Source organism: Arachis hypogaea, chromosome 20, assembly GCF_003086295.3.
Source record: "Arachis hypogaea cultivar Tifrunner chromosome 20, arahy.Tifrunner.gnm2.J5K5, whole genome shotgun sequence".
In the NCBI taxonomy this organism is placed as follows: domain Eukaryota; kingdom Viridiplantae; phylum Streptophyta; class Magnoliopsida; order Fabales; family Fabaceae; genus Arachis; species Arachis hypogaea.
In genome coordinates this window covers 30,122,180-30,142,249 of record NC_092055.1, presented here as the reverse complement: position 1 = coordinate 30,142,249, position 20,070 = coordinate 30,122,180, and the positions used below count along the sequence as shown (strand labels likewise).

The window sequence follows — 20,070 nt, the reverse complement described above, 5'->3', positions numbered from 1 at the left end:
TCTCAATTTTGTTGTGATGTGCTTATTATTTCTTATCAAAGATATACATTATGCTTTTTTAGGATGTGAAAGCAAGAGTGACTCAAATTTTGTTGTTTTTAGTCGGCATAAACTCTTATATCCAATCTGCATTATTTAGTGATTATGTATCTTGGCATTAGTGCATGTCTTTGCAAGCTAAAATTTATAATTTTATATAACTGTCTATGAAAATCTTGCTAAAAGTCTCCCAATTCCTCTCTTTATTGGCCGAATACAACATGAGCTACATATTAAATCTGTTTTTGATTGTAGAATCTTTTTTTATGATGAAAAGTTTATGTTTTCTTGCAGGAAAGTACAGAATTGGGTTATATTCTTATTCTATTTTTGAATGAATAGTCCCAAGAAAAGCAGAAACTGCTGAGGTTGAAATTATGACAATTATGAGGTGAGAATCATACAAATATGTGACTAAGTGTATGAAAACAGAGAAACAATTGTGTGCATGAATAAAATTAGAAGTACCTGCTCATCCATCAACACCATTTCAATAGAGCTAATGGATTTGGGGTCTTTGAATCTCGGTAAAGACCAAAGTCTGATTATTCTAACATGAATCTTCCAACATTTATTTGGCGGTGCAATCATCTCCAACAAATCATATCGCCTAATAATTTTTTATTTAGTGAAAAAATAAGAGAAAACGTAAATTCTAGCAAGTACGTATGGTAAGATTGTAGGATCACACCTCTTAGGTTTTTATAGCAACTAAGAAGAGGTATATTTTCGAGTAAACCATTTTAAAATCGGAGTGCATCCAAAATCACATATCCTCCATAATCCAAAAGAAGAAAAAATATGTCTTGATGATTTAAAAAACGAAAAAAGATTTGAATTGAAAATAAAACACTTATTCTACATCATAAATACTGTCAAATCAAAATGTACTGAGTGAAAAAGGGGTATGAAAATAAGATCTGAATCCATGCCTTCCTTGCAGCAGCTCACCTCCATCAGTTACAGATAGGGAGCATCCCGGTGCGACGGCGATCTAAACGACAACAATATCAGTGAAAGTCTCTTGCCGGTCCACTATCTAACCTCTCTGGTCACATTAGCATCTCTGATCGTCGTCGACCTCCTCGCCGACACAACCCCATCATCATCCCGTCGCTGTATGAGCAACCAGTCTTCTCATCTTTGCCGTTCTGAAGTTGTTAGTGCCAAGACGCCATTCTCCATTGCTGGCGTATATGCTTGCTTACTGAGAGAGAGAAGACCCAAAAAGACTAAAAGAGGACTTTGGGTGCGGGTTGAAATAAATTGTATGAGATCCGAATAGGTTTTTTATCTGCCCAGATTGGAATCGGGATTAGTCTCCATAAGCCCATGTTTTGTTAAGATGCAATGGAGGCAAGCAAGCCAACATGGTGTGGGCCCTACTTTTTCATTCCCTTTTTATTACAATTCACAAGTTCTATTCTTTGTTTGATTGTTGTATAAATCATGAATCTACATTGGGCCGCCTAGGAAATTAATTTATTTTGCTTACATTTTAGAACGAGTTTAATTAATAATTTGTTATATAAAATTATTTTATATTTTTAATAAATCAAATCTAATGATATTAGTTAATAATACATAGAATAATTCCGTTTAGAATGAAGAAAGTTTTGCCTTATATTACTTTTGCTTACGGAAATATAAAACTTAAAACTTAACAATCCACGGAATATAAAAGGCTAAGGAAATAAGGTGATTTATAAATTATCTTTAATTTATATATAATATAATTAAATCTAATGAATTCAATTAGAATAAACAACAAATTATTTATTTTATTTAAGACTTTATAAATGAATAAACCAATTAACTAATATAATGAATTACAATTAATGTAATGAAATTAATCAAGTATTATATACTATAATAAATTACATTGATATTTAAATATCTAATCAAATCAATTAGTTGATATAATTAAGTCATATCAAAACACTTAAAAATGCACCATACTTAATTAAATACTATCTATACTATATAAATCACATTTAAATCCATTTTTCTGTGCGTATATAATTTAAAGTAATTTACAATTTATTTTATTGAATATTATAATATAAAATAATTTATAAATTAACATTAATTCATATATAATATATAATTAAATTTAATAAATTTAATTAGAATAAACAATAAATTATTTATTTTATTTTAGACTTCATAAATAAAAAAACTAATTTACTAATATAACGAATTACAATTAATGTAGTATAATTAATTAAGTAATATAAATTATATTAAATTATATTGATATTTAAATATTTAATTAAATCAAGTAGTTGAAATCATTAAGTCATTGCAATAAATTGTATTGAATGAGTTAAAATAATTAAATCGGGAAACACTCTCCGGAACATGCCACGTCATCTCCATCATTAAGTACAGAAATCCGATTTTTATATAGATAGAATAGATAGAATAGATGTGGGTCCTATCTTTATCAATCTCTCTTTCATTCTATTAAAGAAAAAATTTATAAACTTACATCTTTACTATATAATTTACCATATTGTATATATTGTAAACTTAAAATCTACGGAGACATAGAAAAAATAGAGAATTTATATTATTGTAATGTATAGAAAGAGAAAAATGTTTTGTTATTGATGTGTGTTATTAGGGGAGGTTTAAAAAGCTTGATTTTTCAAACTTCATTAAAGCCTTCTTTCAATAAGAAACTAAGCCGCCAAAGTATTAATGGACATCCAACTCCTCCCTTATCACAACAGATAGAGTGTTAAAAATCGAACAAAGCCGAAGAATTCGACGAACCGAACTAAAAAAAATTAAAAACCAAATATTGAATTCTTGTTGTTTTTAGACTGGTTTGGTTTGACTTTCGATTGTGCAAGAAAAAATCTGAACCAAATCAGACCGAACCGGCGAGTATAGTTTAAAATTTCAAAAATATTCCCTCTCCACTCTCCAACTGAGAGTCACATCACACACACACAGCGTCACAGCCCCTCGGCCCTCACTTCACTCCACTCTCCGTCGGGCAGTAGGGGTGTTCCAGCGTCACTGTCCAGCCCTGCACGGCGCACGCCTTCCCTTCCGTTCGCAGCGCCACCGTCCAGTCCTCCCTCTCCAGCTTCCACCCCCCGGATCCGTCAAGGTGCCAGTCCCTTGCGCAGTCGCCGTTGTTTCTGTTCAGCCGTCTAGCCCCATCGCAGTCGCCATCTTCGCTCAGTCTCTGTCTCCTTGCTGTTGTCGGATCCGTCGTACCCTGCATTTGGAATGGAGCTTTAAGTAATTTCCGTTTCCCTCTTCTAATTATTTGTTCTAATTGAATTTTTATATGATTAATTGTTCTTGGTGCTGTTCTAATTTTTAGTTATGTCTCTCGTTTTTTTATTTTTGTTTCTGATTTTTGGATATTAGGCTGTTCTTTGGTTCTTCTAATTTTTTGTTTAGGGTTTTGGTTTTGTTCTATTTTTGGTTGTGTTCTAATTTTTATTCTGATTTCTTTTGTTCTTGGTTTTAATTTTTTGGTTCTAAATTTTGTTTGGGGATATTTATGCAGTTTGAATCAGTGAAAGTGAGAACACCAAAAGGCACCGCGAACACCCCTAGCCGCTCAGACTCAAATTCAAACTACTTCCATGAATAAGTGACCAAATCATCACTGCAACGACCACCGTCCACCCTCACCGTCGCCGCCGCCGATTCACTACCTAAATGTCTCACGAAGAAATGCTTTCTTCGATAATAAATGAAGTCAGCAACTACACTGGAAAAGACCCGCTTCTTCCATGGCTCCGGTGCTTAACTCTCGCTTTCTCTTTCTGCAGTTCAGATTTTGAAGAAGTAAAATAAAATTCTTCACTCACTTACAAACGTTTGCAGGGGTATCCGAAAGATGAAGGACAGTTTTGCCCCTGAAGCCCTCAAGGAAAAGCTACCAGTGTTGTTGCAGAAATGCGCACAAAAGTTCCAGCTCGATCGCCGTTACAGAAACGACATGCGCTACCTTCGCGTTTGGCTTCACTTGGTAACCCCCTTTCTCTTACCATTCTGCATAACTAAGGTTTAAAAAAGTTTAGTTTTTTAGGGTTTATTACTTTAGGTTGAGATAGAGTGATGGTTATATTGATCAGTGATTTTGTGTTCCTTTTTGTTATAATGAAGATGGACTTTGTGGATGATCCTGGAGAACTTTTGAGAACAATGGAAGCTAATCATATTGGAACAAAGCGCTGTCAATTCTACCAAGCATATGCACTTTTCTATGAGAAAAGCAAGAAGTATGATGAGGCTGAGAGGATGTACCATCTTGGAGTGAAGAAGTAAGTTATTTGCTGTAATCAGCATCTTGCTTTATTTCCTTTTTTTATTTTTTTTAAGTGATGCTATAAATATAATTAGCCATGAAATGGGGATAGAAGCTAGAAGACCCTAATGAGTTTCCTATTGGAATATGCTGAAGTTATTATTTTCAATGAACTTTGAAAATTTCAATTTAGGGTGTTTCTGAGTTCCAATCTTATAGGGAAAAGAAGGGAAGGGCTTAAAATAAAGGGTAAAAATGGATTCCGCTTTAATTACCAAGCCTTTCTATTCCTCTCTAAGATCCTAACTCGTAACACATACTCTGTTTACTGCCACATTAATTAGCTATAATTGCTATGGATGTTTATTGTGGTTTCTCTTTGCCCAAAATCAGCAATTGTGATGAAACTCGTGATGTTTTTCCTCATATTGCCTTTATTTTTGGGTCAGCCTTGCAGAGCCTATGGATGAGTTGCAGAAATCATATGATCAATTCCTTCAGCGCATGGAACGTAGGAATAACAAGAGAAACAATGTATTTTGATTTCTCCATCGTTCTTAGTTTTTACTTTGTTGAGAGATGTTCTGTTCTCATCTTGCCCCAAACACTAGGTCAACATACATCCCTCCACCATTCGATTGATTGTGAGAACTATGTCGATAAGACCCTACATGTTATCTAATGGTGGACGGCTGCATGCTGGATCAGTATCTGAGGCTGGAGTGAGTACCGGAAAAATTTTGTCAGTTAATTATTGAATTAGCTAACTTCTGCTCCTTCAGAAGCAGGAAGTGAGAGGTGCCAGAAGACCTCTGGCTGCAAAAGGCAACCCTTCTGTTGCGAATAATATTGAGGGAAGCAGTGGAGCATGCAGTGTTGAGGGTGTGCAAAAGGGACCCCAAGTTGTGAGTTCTGAAGCTGATGATGCCAATGATAGAAATGTAAAGAATAGAAAAGATGAATGCAAGAGGGTTTTGGGGGAGAACACAGTAGTTGTATCTAAATTTGTTGACACTGCCATTGTTGGGAAATCAGAAGCAGAAGATGCATGCCATCATGGACTGGTGGATCCCACAATAAATATGAAGGAGGCCATGAATGCCATTAACAGCATGTTCCGGGCACCATTAGAGACAGTCCCAGTACCCCGGAAATCACAGAGAAACCAGTTGAAGGAAGATCGTAGTATGAAGAATGGGTTTGAAGTATTTGTTGACGAAAACTTGGATAATGGAATGAAACCAACTGGTTCTTCGCAGAAGAGAACTGAAGCCAGCCAACCTCCCCAAGAACTACTTAAGATATATATTGATGATGAAGGATTCTCTGAGACCAGTGATGTAAATGCGAATTCACATGAAGATTCTACTTCATCAGCTTCACAACCGAATGGTTTGGTTTTCCCCCATCCCAAGGATCTTCCTTCTGAAAAATCTAGTGATAGAGACGAAGAAAGTTCCCATAAATCAAAGTTTAGAGAGGATACAGTTGTGTGCAGATTTGTTGGCTCTGCAATCTTGGATGAGCCAGAGGTGGAGAATGTTTGCCACCATGGTTTGGTGGACCCAACAATCAACATGAAGGAAGCCATGAATGACATAAATAACATGTTTGGAAAGCCAATGGATTTTGTTAGGAAAAAAAGATCAATGAAACTGGAGAAAGCTCCTGAGATCAACAGGGGAAAGGAACTTGATGGCTTTTCAATCCTTGCTGATGATGATATGGAGCAGCAACAAGTTGCGCCACCACCAAAATTTTCGCGAAAGTCAAAGGAATGCGAGTTATATGAGCCAACTATCCACACAAAGGAAGCGATGGACAACATAAACAAGATGTTTAATATGCCATTGGATTTTTAAGAGCAAGGTGATTGATTAACAATGATTACAATTTATAAGTTGTAAGAATATGCATTTGATTTTTGGGAGGCACCCAAATGTGAGTTTTCTGTTGTCCTTTTTATTCCCCAACAAAGTTTCTGGTTTATACAAATTGCCTGTGAATTTAGAGTTCAATGTGAGAAATGTAAATGAAACCAAAGAGTGACTGGACCAGCATTACAATTCAACTCATCATAAAAAGGCATAAAACAATTACATAATGAATATTACAAGAAAAATAAACCAAGAGGGAAAAAACAGAAAAAAAGGGGGGGGGGGGTGCAAAAAATAAGAGAAAACTTGATGAAGCATATATCAATGCTTGGGTCAAGGGTAATTGACTAATTGTTTGATACATTAAAAAAGTGTTTTTTTTTTTAGTTTGATTTTTGATTTTGGAGAATTTGGAAGAAAGGGAAGCCTTGAAGTGTAAAGAGGAAACTTTTCCCCCGTTTATTTTGTTCTTTGATTCCTTCTCCAAAACTTCAACTTGCAACTAGATCCTAATAGTGAACCTGGGCACAGTCAGAGGGACGGAAAGCCAAGGGTCCTGCAGCATAGATAGCTGCCTCATATTTGCTTCCACGCAATCTCTTGTTCTCGAATCGAAGCGAAGCGCCATTCAGACCATAATTCAAATTTGAGAGAAGGTTGCAATTCTCAAGCGGGGACCAAATAGGCTTAACATAACAAGAGTGCAGAGGATGATCAAGTAGATAATTCTCCATCTTGAACCCTTCAAGTGGTGCATATAGGTAACCATTTTTATCTGTCTCAAAGACCTTGTAGTAGCTAACATGACCCTTATGGCTATTGCAGGTTACACTTACTTTTGCTGAAGGAATTGGCTTTGCTCCATTCAATGACCATGTTCCAAGGTGCTTACAACTTTGACAGTACACTATGGATTCCACCACCACCTCTATTTTCTTCTCTGTTGTTTTTGGAACAATATTATAATCAGCTTCTGTATAAGAGAATGCAACTATGAGAAGCAAGATAGAAAGAATATTGAAGTGTATGGTTGCCATAACTTGGCGGGGTGTGAAAGTGAAAGAACTAGAAAGAGTTAAGCGACAGAAGCGACTAGAAATAAAGATGCATTTTCATAAACTGGTGTATGTTTATATATATAGTTGATGCCTTGATGGTCATTGATGATGTAGACCAACGTGCCCTCCACTTTGGTACTGATAAATGTTTGTCATTTTAATTTATGTATCTACGTGAAGGCCACCTTTGTTCATCATGTACATATTTTCTTGATGTGGATAAATCATAATATTGAAAAGGTTTAAACAATAGGGTTGTTAATTGTTATTGATTTTAATTTTGGTTTCTGTAATTTTATATTTTAGTTTTTTTAATCTATAAAAATTTAGTTGGGTTTCTAAATCTAAGCTCTTTTTTTCAGTGATACTTTTTGTTGATTATTTTTCACATAGAAGTGATCTCTCTCTGTTCATAAAACATCGATTCTTATCATTTTATCTATTTTGAATTTGAGTATCAAAGCTTAAATATTAAGAATTTACAGAGAGCTTTATAGCAAACAAAAAATAAGTAAGATTCAAAAATTTAGCATAGCCATTAGGCGCGGCTAGTGACTCAAAAATTTGTCTTTGTTATCTTACATTTCTATCATCATTGTTTTTTGACTTATACTATTGTTCAGTCCAGATTCATCTCTTTTATTATAAGAAAGGTATACTGTTTAAATTTGAATATGCTTCTAATCTAATACAGAAAGGATTTTAACCTTTTTTGGGGGTTTTCATATAAAGGATTTTAGCATAATTGAGTAATATTGCCTTAGGAGAATGTATATTTGACCAAAAATATTAATATCTAATGACTTGACTTAAAGCTTTAGTTTTGCTTCACCTGCTTGAAATATATTCGACACAGTAGAAAGAGTCAACTCCCTTTGCAAGTGATTATTAGTTATAAAAGTTAGTTTCAGTAACCATTTATCAAGTTTAGAAGCATATCAAAGAAGCAAAGTGGTTAATTATAAGAATAATAACGATAAATCTTAACCATTATACTTTACATAAATAATCAAAAGTAAAATATAAAAGTGCATGATATTTTTAAAGAATTATGTATCATTTAAATATTTTTAAATTTTAATCATTGATGTAAATTTTAAAACTTAGAATGTGCACCTTATTTCACATACCAAAATAATCTCACTTGAATATTATTATTATTATTATTATTAAAGTTTAATTTTGATGTGTTGATAGTAAAAAACGTCTTACACAAGTGTCCAATCATATCGGTTCTTTTGAACGATTATTTACGCCATCAATATAAAAAATTATTTTTTTATTAATATAATATTATGTTATTAAATACATATATAAAACCACTTTAAACTATTAATTAATTAATTAATGTATCAAAATTAAATTCCTTTTAATATATAAACATATGTCGTCAGTTATATATATATATATTTGACTGCATCAACAAACAAATATATTGTTATATGACATAAAGACAAACTCAAGGAAAAGTTTTGAGTGACATTGACGGCATCCATATTATTTTTGTTCAAAATAGACCAAAAACGTTTTAATCTTTGTATGTTTTATTGTATGTTTAGGATATGATTTTTCAAAATTTTCCATAACGATGGGCAGAATTGGACGTGCTTGGGTCAAATACGTCATCTTCAAATTAGCAACTTCCTTATAGCAAAAGCAATCACCATCATGTTTTTTTCCGTCTTAATTAAATTAACATCCAATTGAATATGATTTATCTTTTAAAATTTGTAAAGTGATAAAAATAAGAGAATAATTATCTTTTAGATTAACTTTATTTTTTTTCATTCTAAGTAAGCCTTACTAAATTATAATCTGAATTTCATTATTTTAACCTATTGTAATTTACATGTAATTTATGTGGTGAAGAGTCTAAACAATATTTTTTATAGTAAAAAATAAATAAATACATAAAAAAATTTCAAAAAAAAAGTAAACAATTTATGTAAAATTTTACATAAACTTAAGAAATCTTCTTATCTAAAAAATGTATTAAAGATATAATCATCATCCTATTAGCTTAAATTTTTAAAAGAAATGATTACATGACAATTTGAATAAAAGAATGCATTAAAATTAAAAACAATAAATTAGTTGAATACATTAATTTATTATGTATTGCTCTGTCTAAGATGATAATTATTTTGATTTGGAGAGAGCATTATTGAAAAAGAGCCGCAATAATGCCGCGGAAATTTTCTGCTGTTATCTATAATTGACAGGTTGTATTTGCTTGGCACTTCATAATTGGCATCTTCATACTTCATGGTTTATATTAGTAACTAGCCCTCTAGAAGACTTTGACTTTGACTTTTTCAATCAAATATACTACAAAACAAACTTTCAACTTCGTCACACCACAAAAAATATTCTTCAGATAGAAAACCATGTTTAACAATTCATATGTAGATGAGTAGACTACACAAAAAAATTAATTTCTAAATCAACTAATATGGGTAAGAATATATTTATACATATATTGATTAATATAATTTTAAATTAAATAATTAATTATTAAAATAATCAAATATATTAAAATAGAATAATTAAAATCGAAAATTGTTTAAGTAATATAATAAAAAAATTTGATATGTCAAATATGTATTTTTATATGCAGTGATTAATTAATAATTAATTTTTTGTATAGACGTAATATAAAAATTTGAGTGTTAAGAAAAACGTCACTTCTATTTGGAAGAACATAATAAAGAAATTTATATATCTTTAATTCACCAATCGAAAAATTAACTGATATATAGAACCTTTTTTTTTGTTTTCATTTTTGTTAGTGTAATTTCATACACCATAATAATTAAACAAAGCACCCAAATAAACAAACAAAAAAATCACCATTTTTTTTCATCCCTTAATCTCCCTTATGTACAAGTGATTGGCCACTCCTACAATAGATACACAAGATTTGTATCAATCTAACGTGTGATTACCTTTTTTCGTACCTTCAAAGATGGAAAAAATGGTAAAAAGATCCAATACTTACAATCTTGCATTATTTCAAGATTTCACTCAGCTTGCATCCAAAGAAGAAATCTCAAGCTCTGCCCACCAAAGTGGTGAAAGCTTCGGAACGGCCTGTTCCGGCGTAATCTTCGTTATCTCTCTCAATCTCTCACTCACCTCTTTCATTGTTGGTCTTCGCTGTGGATCGCGATCCATGCAAGACTTGATCAAAGCAGTGATTCCCTGGAGCTGTTCTTCTTGGAAAGACAATAGTGTCGGATCAATGATTTCGCTGAGCGACCGGCGGTTGCCTTGTAAGAAGGGCAACATCCAGTCTCCAATAGAGCCACTATCTGCCGAGGAAGGAAGCCGGCCGGTTACTATTTCAAGTAATATGACTCCAAAACTGTGAACATTACTTGTTAATGTAGTGTCAGTGGTGTGTTTTCTAGCACCGGCTTTTGTGTCGGCCGAAACTATTTCATTCAGGTAACTGAAGTCTGATACTTTGGCTGCATAATCATCGGTGAGGTGGATAGCTTGAGAGTCAAGGTTGCTATGGGCCATTGGAGGGTCCAACTGGTGCATATGTTGCAAGCAGTAAGCCATTCCCATTGCGACTCGAAGTCTTGTTCCCCACTCCAAATGCTCGGCTTCTTTTACTGAAATTTGCAACAAAATCCGATATGTCAGTTTTTTACTTGAAGGATGCTAAAAGAAGTTCCTCAAAAGCAACAATTAATGCTTCCAAAATTGAAAATAAAATACAGCAAAACATCATGTTCACATTCCTAACAGCAATTTCGCTCATCACTCCTTGCAAAATAAGAGGTTTGAACATTTTGCCACTATAAACACAGCTAGATAAGATTCATATTTTTTTTTTCTTTTGTTTTTTTGGACATTCCTTCACACTATTAACTTCTAAACTGTGATAAGATGCAATCCAAAAAAAACCGAGACATTTTAGTGTTGAAAATTATAGTAGTAATTCAATAATCATATATGGTGTTACCGAAAAGTTCATATTAATAGCAAATTAGTCCTAATATGAATGGCTAAAGGGTAAATTTGAGTAATAGAACAAACTTCAATAAAAACTGAATGTATCTTGACCAGAAACTGAAGTAAATGCTGTATAATACCAGCAGAGTTGAGAATTACATATTTGAATTGGTGTCTACAAAATCATAAATTTACTTTCGACGAAATGGCATAAACAAAATGATAGGTACTCACTGTGTAAATGCTCAAATAGTGTTCCGTTCGGGGCATATTCGAAGACCACCATTCTGGTGAACGGTTCCTCTTCTTCACAAAATCCAATAAGATTTACAAAATTCTTGTGGTTCATTTTCGATAGTGTATCAATCTGAAACCATTATTGCTTATAAAGTTAGCTTTCATACAACTACTTAAATTGACAACCTGAAAGAACAAATACTGTATTTTCCTTTTTCTTTTTAGTGATTGCATACCTTCTTCCGAAATTGCGTTTCTGAAGTCTTTGACCAATTCTTGGAGTCTTCCTTTGTAATAGATGCTACAGCTATTTCAACACCACTAGATAAAGTCCCTTTGTAAATTGTACCAATGGGCGATGTGCCGATTACATTACTGAAATCTTCACATGCTGCCTCAAGCTCGGATCTCTTTAACTTTGGCACACCTGAAAATGAATGCAGAAACCTTCATATGATGAAATTAAACATAATGCCGCTCCAAGTCGAAGCTCCTAATTCTTAATGCAGTGTGTGCATGTCAGTGAACTGAACTACAAGAAATGTGTAGAATTACCTGTCACAAATGCCTTTTGAAGCTGTCCACTTAATCCTGTCGCCCAAGGTTTTACAGTAGCTACCTTGTTCGTTTTACAGAGATATATCCCAATGCTCGAAACAATAAGAAATGCAGCACCACCCAGAACTCCGGCCAAGATAACAGCTAGATGACTCTTTGATGATTTGGTTTCAGGTTGTATCTTAGAGCCTGAAGTTGAACCGGTAGGAGGGGAAGCAGAATTATTTCCATGTGGTGAAGCAGTAGGAGGAGCAACAGAATTGTTTCTATTGCGAGAAACAGGCTTTAGCCGTGGTTGTGGTTTTTCCGATGGGGATGGAGAAGCAAAAGGAGGACTTGACTGTGAGGGAGAAGGAGCAGAAGCAGGACTCGGCCGAGGGGAAGCTAAAGAAGGATCTGGCTGAGGGGATGGAGTAGGGCTAAGAGGATTAGCTGCTGCACGATTATGAATATCGCCATGCCCACGAGATTGCAGTAGCCTCCGTAAACTGTTTTGGCCAACATGCCTTTTAAAAAGATGTAAAAAGTTAAGATTGTGAATCAAAGAAGAGAATAGGAAACAAAACAAGTATACCATTTTCAAATGCTTGATAACATACCATGAGGTGTATCTTTCTGTACAAGCCGGCATTTTATCAGAATTAATCAGTTGTTTTTCGTCTACTTGAGATTCTGAAAGCATACTCAATTTGTTAATTTCAGGAGAGAACCCACCAAGAAGATCATTGTTGTCCAGCAAACTGCAAAATGAAGAAACTGTGTAAATAGCAGCGAAAGGCATTTGAAAAGTGTAAAATTGAATTGTCTCAAGAGTATAATCCTACAGGATCGATAACGAAATATTACTCCCAAGATCTGCAGGTAGAGGTCCACTGAAGTTGTTGTAGCCCAAATCCAAAACCTCCAATTCTTTCAAGTGCACAATACATTCAGGAACTATTCCGGAAAAAGAATTGTTTCTCAACACACTGTAACACATTTATCAAAATGTTAATAGAGAGTATAAAAGCATTCAGAAGGAGCTGTAAATCCGCAATGCAAAATGCAACCAAGTAATGATTAGTTTCTTACATGGACTTTATATGAGCAAGGTTCGCGAGCTCCGGTGTCAGAGTTCCTCCAAGACAAAGATCTTTCAAATTCCTGGCCAACCAAATAGAAAAAGCAAAAGTTCTCATGATTAAGCACTCCTCGACAATATGAACACTACTCATTTGATTTAAAAGGACATGATTCCAAAATTATTACATCAACCATCCACCACCGACCAATCGATCACTCAATTCAATGTCAAGGTACATCTAAATTACAGAGATTTTATCATATATTTACATGATTCTGAAGAGTCTCAAATAGTCAAAGTATATATATAAGCTTGGAAAAAAAAAAAAAAACGAAAACCAAAAGAACAGACACAACCTATCAAACTTTGATATGAAGATCAAATGTCAAAGCAAATTGTAAATACTGATTTGAGAACTTACAAGACCACAACTCTTCCATATGAGGAACACTCAACACCAAACCAATTGCAAGGGTCAACAGATACTTGATCATCAACCCAATCTGACAAAGCTCCAAAAGGGTCACTCACAATCCTTTCCTTCAACTTCAATAGAGCTCTACCTGCAAAAACACACAAACCCCACTTTTTTTTCTTCAGCTCCTTTTTCTAATAATCCCTTTGATCCACACAAAAACTTGAAAACACTAAGAAAAGGTACCTTCTTCGTTCAAAGAGTGGCATATACCAAAGCTCTGAAACAACAAGCACAAAGCTAGAAGGCTAAGAACTCCATGAAGATCCCTGAATTTCCGGTTCTTCTTGCTCATGCTGCTGCTGCTGCTTCTTCTTCTTCTTCAAGTTGAAAGGGGAAAATAATGGATAAAGGAGAAGAACCCAGATTGAGATTTTGTGGAAAGAAACAAACTTTGAAGAGAGTTTAAAATGAAATGAATGAACGAGTCTCGGAAAGTGTCGAAAAGATGCAACTATGCTGTAAAAATGGAAAACATGTTCTGAAGCAAAAACTAAAAAGCAATAAAGTTTTTGAGTTTGGACCCAAACAAATGGATTTTCAAAGCGCGTAAGATCACAAGTCGCATAATTACATTTAATTTATGATACAAGGAAAAAATCTTATAAAATATTGAGATAATATATAAAATATAAAATATATTTTAGGTAAATTATAATGATATTTTAATTATATAAAATATTATTTTTAATAAATAATAATATATAATATTTTAAAATTTATTTCAAAAATACATATTAAAAATGAGGTTAGACATATTAATACGTAATGATATTTAAGTATGATCAAGCGTGTTTAGAATAATAATAGTATAAATGTGTGTAATATTTGAAAAGTGTAATATTAATTTTAGTTATATTATTTAAGTATTGTCAAAATTTTATAATCAAAATTTATAATAATAATAATAACAAATTATTTCACGTATTACCTTTTAATAATTCTAAACCAAAATTACACAATAAAAAAGAAAAAATGATAAAAACTACAACCATAAATTATTAATTTCACGTTATATACTAAAAGTATAGTAAATAAATAAATAGTTTGAAGCGTTACTCACCGCAAATTGAAGCGGGGAATGGTTCTAAAATGGTAAGAAATAAAAGAGTAGTTTTAGGAGGCATTTCCATGTGTCGTCAATTAATACATGGAAATTGGAATGACAGAAACGCTTTTGCTGTGAAATTAATCAAATTATTCGGTGCATGCATGATGCATCGCTGTAATAACGAAAAATGTAAAAAAAAAAAAAAAATGGAAACCATGTTACTTCATATGACACAAATATGTTGCGTATGCAAAATGCAACAGCAACACGCATCAATAAAAAATATTTGATATATTATTAAATCATCTTAGTAATTATTCAAAACATCCAAATAATATTGAAATATTATATGTACGTATATTATTGTAGGTTATATAATTTTCTTAATATTGTTGATTATTTATTGGCCCAATTATATTAATTAGCGGAAGGAGAACTTTCAAAGGAAAAGAGAATTGATATTGAGAAGTGTTGAATACCTATTAACACACAATTTCTTTTTATGAAATTAATGCATTTTGGTTTATTTCATAATTTATATTTATACAATCGTTCAATTAAATTTATGGATTCAAATAACTTTTTAAATAATAAATTTAAAAGTTAATAATTTTTATTAATATAATAATTTACTAATTGATTATTTGTATAATTTTTTTAAAAATGTTGAGAATGAACTCTTTAAACTAATATTAGTTTTTCAAAAGATAGAAAACAAATTCTTTAAAGAAAAGAAAAGGTCTTTAGTAGCATACTTATTTAACTAAATGGGAATTAATTTATTTTCATCATATCATAATAGAAAGGAGGTGGAGAAGAGTTATATATAATTTGTTAAATTGTTAGAGAAATTTCTTCCATGTCGCCCCATCCCATAATCCTATGTAGGTAACACCATCTGGATTTTGTTGGATGAACGGTGAGTTTGGATACTATTGTTTATTTATTTATTTATTTATTATTCCGAGTTTGGATACTATTATGCGCCGGTGACTTGACTATGAAGCCAAATGTAATGATAATAATAAAAATAAGAATAATATATATGAAAAAAGAGTGCGTATTTGTCTATTTTGTTAGACTCGGTAAATAATCCATGGCCGAGTTTTATGGCCTTGAATTGAAGCTTCCATGGAAACTACACTCTTTTGTAGTAGAACATCTCTCTGAATCAAAATTTTGGTGTGTTCATAAAATAATTAAAATGATATTTTCGTATATATATGGTTGGAATTTTGTATGCCAATTTGGAATTTGCCGACTAATTGATATTTGATGTCCTCTTCCACAAGGTTGTTGGTATGTTAGGTGTCATCTAGTGACTAGTATGACCAATAAGAATAATAAAGTTGAGTTCTTATGATATTTTTGGTGTAAATAACTAAATATGAACAGTACTCGATTTATTTGGCTTAAAAAATATCATAACCATTTTGCAATGAAAATTAATGCATTTTAAAGATTTGTTTGGTAAGTGGGTTTATGCATCTAAAACATATAGACAGTCACATGCTAGTGATGCCACTGTCCTTCATTTGTTAAGACACAAATTAAAAGGTATTTTATTTTTAATATTTTGTAATAATAAATTTTAATTTTTTTTAATGTTATTTTTTATTTCTCTTCGTCACTTGTCTTAATTTTTCCATTCTCTTTTTAGCTTCTCTTTTTATTATTATGATCGTCATCACCATCTCTATCAGTACTTGTGAGTCATGTAAATGCTTCGGTGGTAGTGTACAGTGTACTAGTATTAGTGAAAGAGCTAAAAAGTGTGGTAGATTAGATATTTAAGGGTGTCTTATATTATACACAAACCAAACACAGTTTTAAAGATGTCTTTGATTTGTGTCTTATAACATTGACAATGAGAACGGAAGACACGGAAAAACTAAACATATTTGATACTTGGAATAGAAATATAAACAGATAAAAAAGTAATTTTTTATTTAAATTAATTAAATATTATTTATCGAAATTCGTCAAATAAAGAGTATTTATTGATATACGTAATATGTCATATTTTGAATGCTATGACCGAAGTTCATTACATATATATCTCAGGAATTAAGAACCTGGATTATGACACAAGAAACCTGAATATATTCCATATACACTTGGGATATGGCCGTTAGAGAAATGAGATCATAATATCTAAAATACGTGTATATAGAAAATGGCTTCACAAAACTCGAGATACATATCTAATTATCTAAGTATTTCTCCATCTTAGATAACTACATCCAAAAAAAAAAAAAAACTTCATATAAGGAGTTTTCTGGTTCAATCATTAGTCACACTACATCCATCTCTCTACTCTTAGTCTTTATACTTTTTCTTTAATTACACATGAATAATAATAAGTTTTTTTTTGTGGTAATTTATCCTAATGGGTCAATAAAAAATGGTAAGAAAGGTGTGATATTTGAGTATAAAAAAATTGTGATGTTGTGTACTTGCAGTGTTGACTCTCTAGATGTGCTAAAGAATGTCATACTAAGCAACACGAGGATAATAGGTTCCAAGGAGGTTGGAAGAGTTGCATATAGATTTTATAAGCACTGCTGAGTAGAGGGTTTACTAACAAGGTATTTTGGCTCAAAGTTGATCAACATGTGAGGGTAATGTTCGATGTACATGTTAGGCTAATGCCGCAACATGTGATAGAGTGGTATGCTGTGGTTCATGACACTAGTAGTGGTTGTGGGTCGTCCTCTTCCATCTCGCAAGTAGTTCTGATGGAGGCAATATTTATTCACTTCACCCAGTCTCGAGATAGTATCAAAGAGGACGATAGTGACTCAGATTCAGAGTATGTTGCCGATATTGGGTCGTCCAACAAGAGTGATTCGTCCAAAGAGTATGTGCCAGAGACTCCAACTGATAGAGGTGCTCGGTTTCTTCTTCCTCTCACTTTGGTCATTCTACAGTTATCAGAAGTTTCAATCCATTACCACACTCTTAATTTGGACGCAATGTAGCTGGATGATCCTTTCAACCTTGGCAATGGGGAAGATTATAATATGGATGGCGGTATCAATTTCGGGTGGGCCACAGGTTCAGGAGTAGGGTTGTTGTTTTAATAGCAGTAAAGAACTACAACATTCGAAAGAACATTGAATATAGAATTTTGGAGTTGGATAAAGCTAAAATACCATTGTCGGTGCAAGCAATTTTTTATTGGGTGTTCATAGAGTCTTCGTTTAGCACTTCGACCGAATTTGAACTACTGGTAAACGATGATATCTATGAGTAATTTTGTAGGGAGGTGCATAAATTTGGAGGGGGCTTATCTGTTTGGCACTAACCAAGTCTCAAGTCCATGCTCAATTAGATAGTAGTCTGATCTGCACTGTCATCCTGCTAATAATACATACTAATCCTTATGTTTCTATCCTCCTGTTGCAAAGTGCAGTGCAATAAAGTTATCATTTTAAGACATCCCATCAAAAAATGTAGATGACAAAATAGAAGGCGATTACTCAGATTTACGGTGATTGAAAAGAGTCGTATAACAAAATTTCCGTCTTATTATAATCTTTGTAAGAATGCCTCCTTAGCACCATACATAATCCTGCTAAAAAGTTACCTAAGTTTAAAAAATTTCACAAATTAGTGAATATCTCGCCTGCACCCATTATGTATAGTCGTCTGTGTATATCTCGGGTAATATGACCCCATTCCTTCAGCGGACATATCTCGATACCGAGTATCCGTTGTCATATTTGTGCCATATCCAGAGTGCATTCAGGATGCGTTTAGATTTTTTTGTATCATATTTCAGGTATTCAGTCACCAAAATATGTGTTTAATGAATTTTGGGTCACAGCACTCAAGATGTGACATGTTGCATATATCAATAAATACTTTCTGGTTTACAGATTTTAGTAAATAATATATTTAATTAATTTAAGTAAAAAATCCTAAAAATGAGGGATACAAATTTGTGGAAGAGGGATGAAGGCAGAGGGAAGAGAAATGAGTGACAATAAGATGAGAAGTTATAAATGTCCTATAAAAGGTTGAGAATCTGATGATGTATGTGAGTGTTAGTTGTTACTATTGAGAGGAAGAAAGAAAGTGAATTAGAAAGACTAATTTTGATATTTAAGAAAGTATAGGAACCAACTACTTCATCATCCAACTTGAACAATTTTTTAAAAATTAGATTTTTGAATTTGGAAAAAATAGGATTATGACATAACCTTATTTTTACTACGTAATACACATACACCTTTGTGAATGTAACTATCATTGCTGACCCTGCTCTCATCGCACCGCCGGTCCGTGGAGATCAATCGCCCGTCGCACGGAGCTATACCCTCTGCCATACCTCATCTGTGCGTCACGCCGGACCGACTTCGTCAGATTCTCATCGCCTTGGAGTGCACTAGTTGGGGCGGTCGTCCTCCATTTGTCTGTATTGGAGCTCTTTTTGCTGTGTCACCGTTCTTCGTGCTGGCACCGTCGTTGATGTTGGGACCATCAGAGGGAGCGAAGAAACATCTCCAATCCTATACTAAAAAATATCTATCTACAATACAAATAAATATCCATCTACAATATAAAGAAATATCTATCTAAGATCAAGGAACATTCGTAATTCTATACTAAAAAATATCTATCTAAGAGCAAGGAACATTCGCCGAAACTAGTTAGGAGGCGGCGGCACATCTGGGGGGGACTCCGACAGTAGCATGGATAGGAGTGGGAGAAAAGTGGTGTGTGGTTGATTTTTAAATTTTACTACGTGTGAAAGTGAAAAGGTAAACTAGCATTGGTTATGGATAAAGTGGTGGGATGATTTTGTGTTTTGTTATTGGACCTGCATTAGAGTTGACAAAATTAGTTAGTATCTAATAGATTATCTAACAAAATTGTTGGTATTTTATGCATTTTTTTTATCTGTTTGTTTTAATTAAACGTAAAATTCAAAAAATTCTTGAGTTCTGTCTACACTATAATAAAAAATGAAATATAGAGACAATTTATGTCTATATCTCTTTTGTTTCTGAATTTATTATCCTAAACGTCTTATAGCACATACTAAATGTACCCTAGTTCATTAGTAATGAAAAAAATAAAAGCAAAATAAAAAATTTGGCCTGATGCTATTATGGCTTTAGAAAATAATTTTGTTTTTCATTTATCTATTACTTTAAAAATAAAAAAATATTCAAATAATGTTTTAATGTTGTTATCTTTAAATAAAAAAATATCAATTATATTTATCAGATATAATGAAAATTGGAAGAGAACGAGATATATAAATTTTTTTTCTAAATTAAATATCCTTATTTATATATGTATTCATAAAAAAAATGTTAAATATATTTATAAGTTTAAGAGTTTAATTTTGATGTACTTATAATATAAAATATTTTATATAATTATCAAATTATATCTTTTTTTAGATAATTATTAATTATTTATATAATTATTGTAAAAAATAATTATTTTTATTAATGTGACA

At 32.6% G+C, this 20,070-nt stretch overlaps 3 protein-coding genes across 7 annotated transcripts; 1 reads left to right on the top strand and 2 right to left on the bottom strand.

The window, feature by feature from the left end:
- The first annotated feature begins 2,965 nt into the window (after positions 1-2,965).
- LOC112784736 (uncharacterized) lies at positions 2,966-7,144 on the top strand. 3 transcript variants are annotated; one of them, XM_072229314.1, is made up of 7 exons: positions 2,984-3,294; positions 3,569-3,806; positions 3,892-4,036; positions 4,174-4,331; positions 4,765-4,849; positions 5,098-6,184; positions 7,018-7,144. In XM_072229314.1, the coding sequence occupies exons 2-6, from the start codon at positions 3,724-3,726 to the stop codon at positions 6,175-6,177; spliced, it is 1,551 nt and encodes a 516-aa protein (XP_072085415.1). In that variant the 5' UTR covers positions 2,984-3,294; positions 3,569-3,723; the 3' UTR covers positions 6,178-6,184; positions 7,018-7,144. The 3 variants fall into 3 exon arrangements, with proteins under 3 accessions (XP_025683818.1, XP_072085415.1, XP_025683820.1); XM_025828033.3 differs by lacking the exon at positions 7,018-7,144 and having other exon boundaries at positions 2,966-3,294; positions 5,098-6,307; XM_025828035.3 differs by lacking the exon at positions 7,018-7,144 and having other exon boundaries at positions 5,104-6,307.
- On the bottom strand, positions 6,362-7,271 carry LOC112784737 (non-classical arabinogalactan protein 30-like). Its single transcript, XM_025828036.2, has one exon. The coding sequence runs from the start codon at positions 7,227-7,229 to the stop codon at positions 6,702-6,704; it is 528 nt and encodes a 175-aa protein (XP_025683821.1). The 5' UTR covers positions 7,230-7,271; the 3' UTR covers positions 6,362-6,701.
- A 2,707-nt stretch (positions 7,272-9,978) lies between these two features.
- On the bottom strand, positions 9,979-14,136 carry LOC112782935 (inactive receptor-like serine/threonine-protein kinase At2g40270). 3 transcript variants are annotated; one of them, XM_025825615.3, is made up of 10 exons: positions 13,733-14,136; positions 13,493-13,634; positions 13,080-13,151; positions 12,833-12,976; positions 12,608-12,748; positions 12,006-12,514; positions 11,687-11,877; positions 11,448-11,580; positions 10,249-10,870; positions 9,979-10,150 (listed from the first exon to the last, which is right to left on the bottom strand). In XM_025825615.3, exons 1-9 carry the CDS (start codon positions 13,839-13,841, stop codon positions 10,275-10,277), a joined length of 2,037 nt encoding a protein of 678 aa, XP_025681400.1. In that variant the 5' UTR covers positions 13,842-14,136; the 3' UTR covers positions 9,979-10,150; positions 10,249-10,274. The 3 variants fall into 3 exon arrangements, with proteins under 3 accessions (XP_025681400.1, XP_072085414.1, XP_072085413.1); XM_072229313.1 differs by having other exon boundaries at positions 12,855-12,976; positions 13,733-14,072; XM_072229312.1 differs by having other exon boundaries at positions 9,979-10,870; positions 12,855-12,976; positions 13,733-14,130.
- Positions 14,137-20,070: the final 5,934 nt, after the last annotated feature.

What these genes read in the sequence shown, in the direction of transcription:
- LOC112782935 (XM_025825615.3), bottom strand. Translation starts at nt 13,841, where the DNA reads ATGAGCAAGAAGAACCGGAAATTCAGGGATCTTCATGGAGTTCTTAGC. An exon ending in TCAAAAGGCATTTGTGACAG is followed by an intron (nt 11,878 to 12,005) that starts GTAATTCTACAC and finishes ATTCATTTTCAG; the next exon opens with GTGTGCCAAAGTTAAAGAGA. An exon ending in AAACGCAATTTCGGAAGAAG is followed by an intron (nt 11,581 to 11,686) that starts GTATGCAATCAC and finishes TAATGGTTTCAG; the next exon opens with ATTGATACACTATCGAAAAT.
- LOC112784736 (XM_072229314.1), top strand. Translation starts at nt 3,724, where the DNA reads ATGTCTCACGAAGAAATGCTTTCTTCGATAATAAATGAAGTCAGCAAC. An exon ending in CCGCTTCTTCCATGGCTCCG is followed by an intron (nt 3,807 to 3,891) that starts GTGCTTAACTCT and finishes AAACGTTTGCAG; the next exon opens with GGGTATCCGAAAGATGAAGG. An exon ending in TTCGCGTTTGGCTTCACTTG is followed by an intron (nt 4,037 to 4,173) that starts GTAACCCCCTTT and finishes GTTATAATGAAG; the next exon opens with ATGGACTTTGTGGATGATCC.
- LOC112784737 (XM_025828036.2), bottom strand. Translation starts at nt 7,229, where the DNA reads ATGGCAACCATACACTTCAATATTCTTTCTATCTTGCTTCTCATAGTT.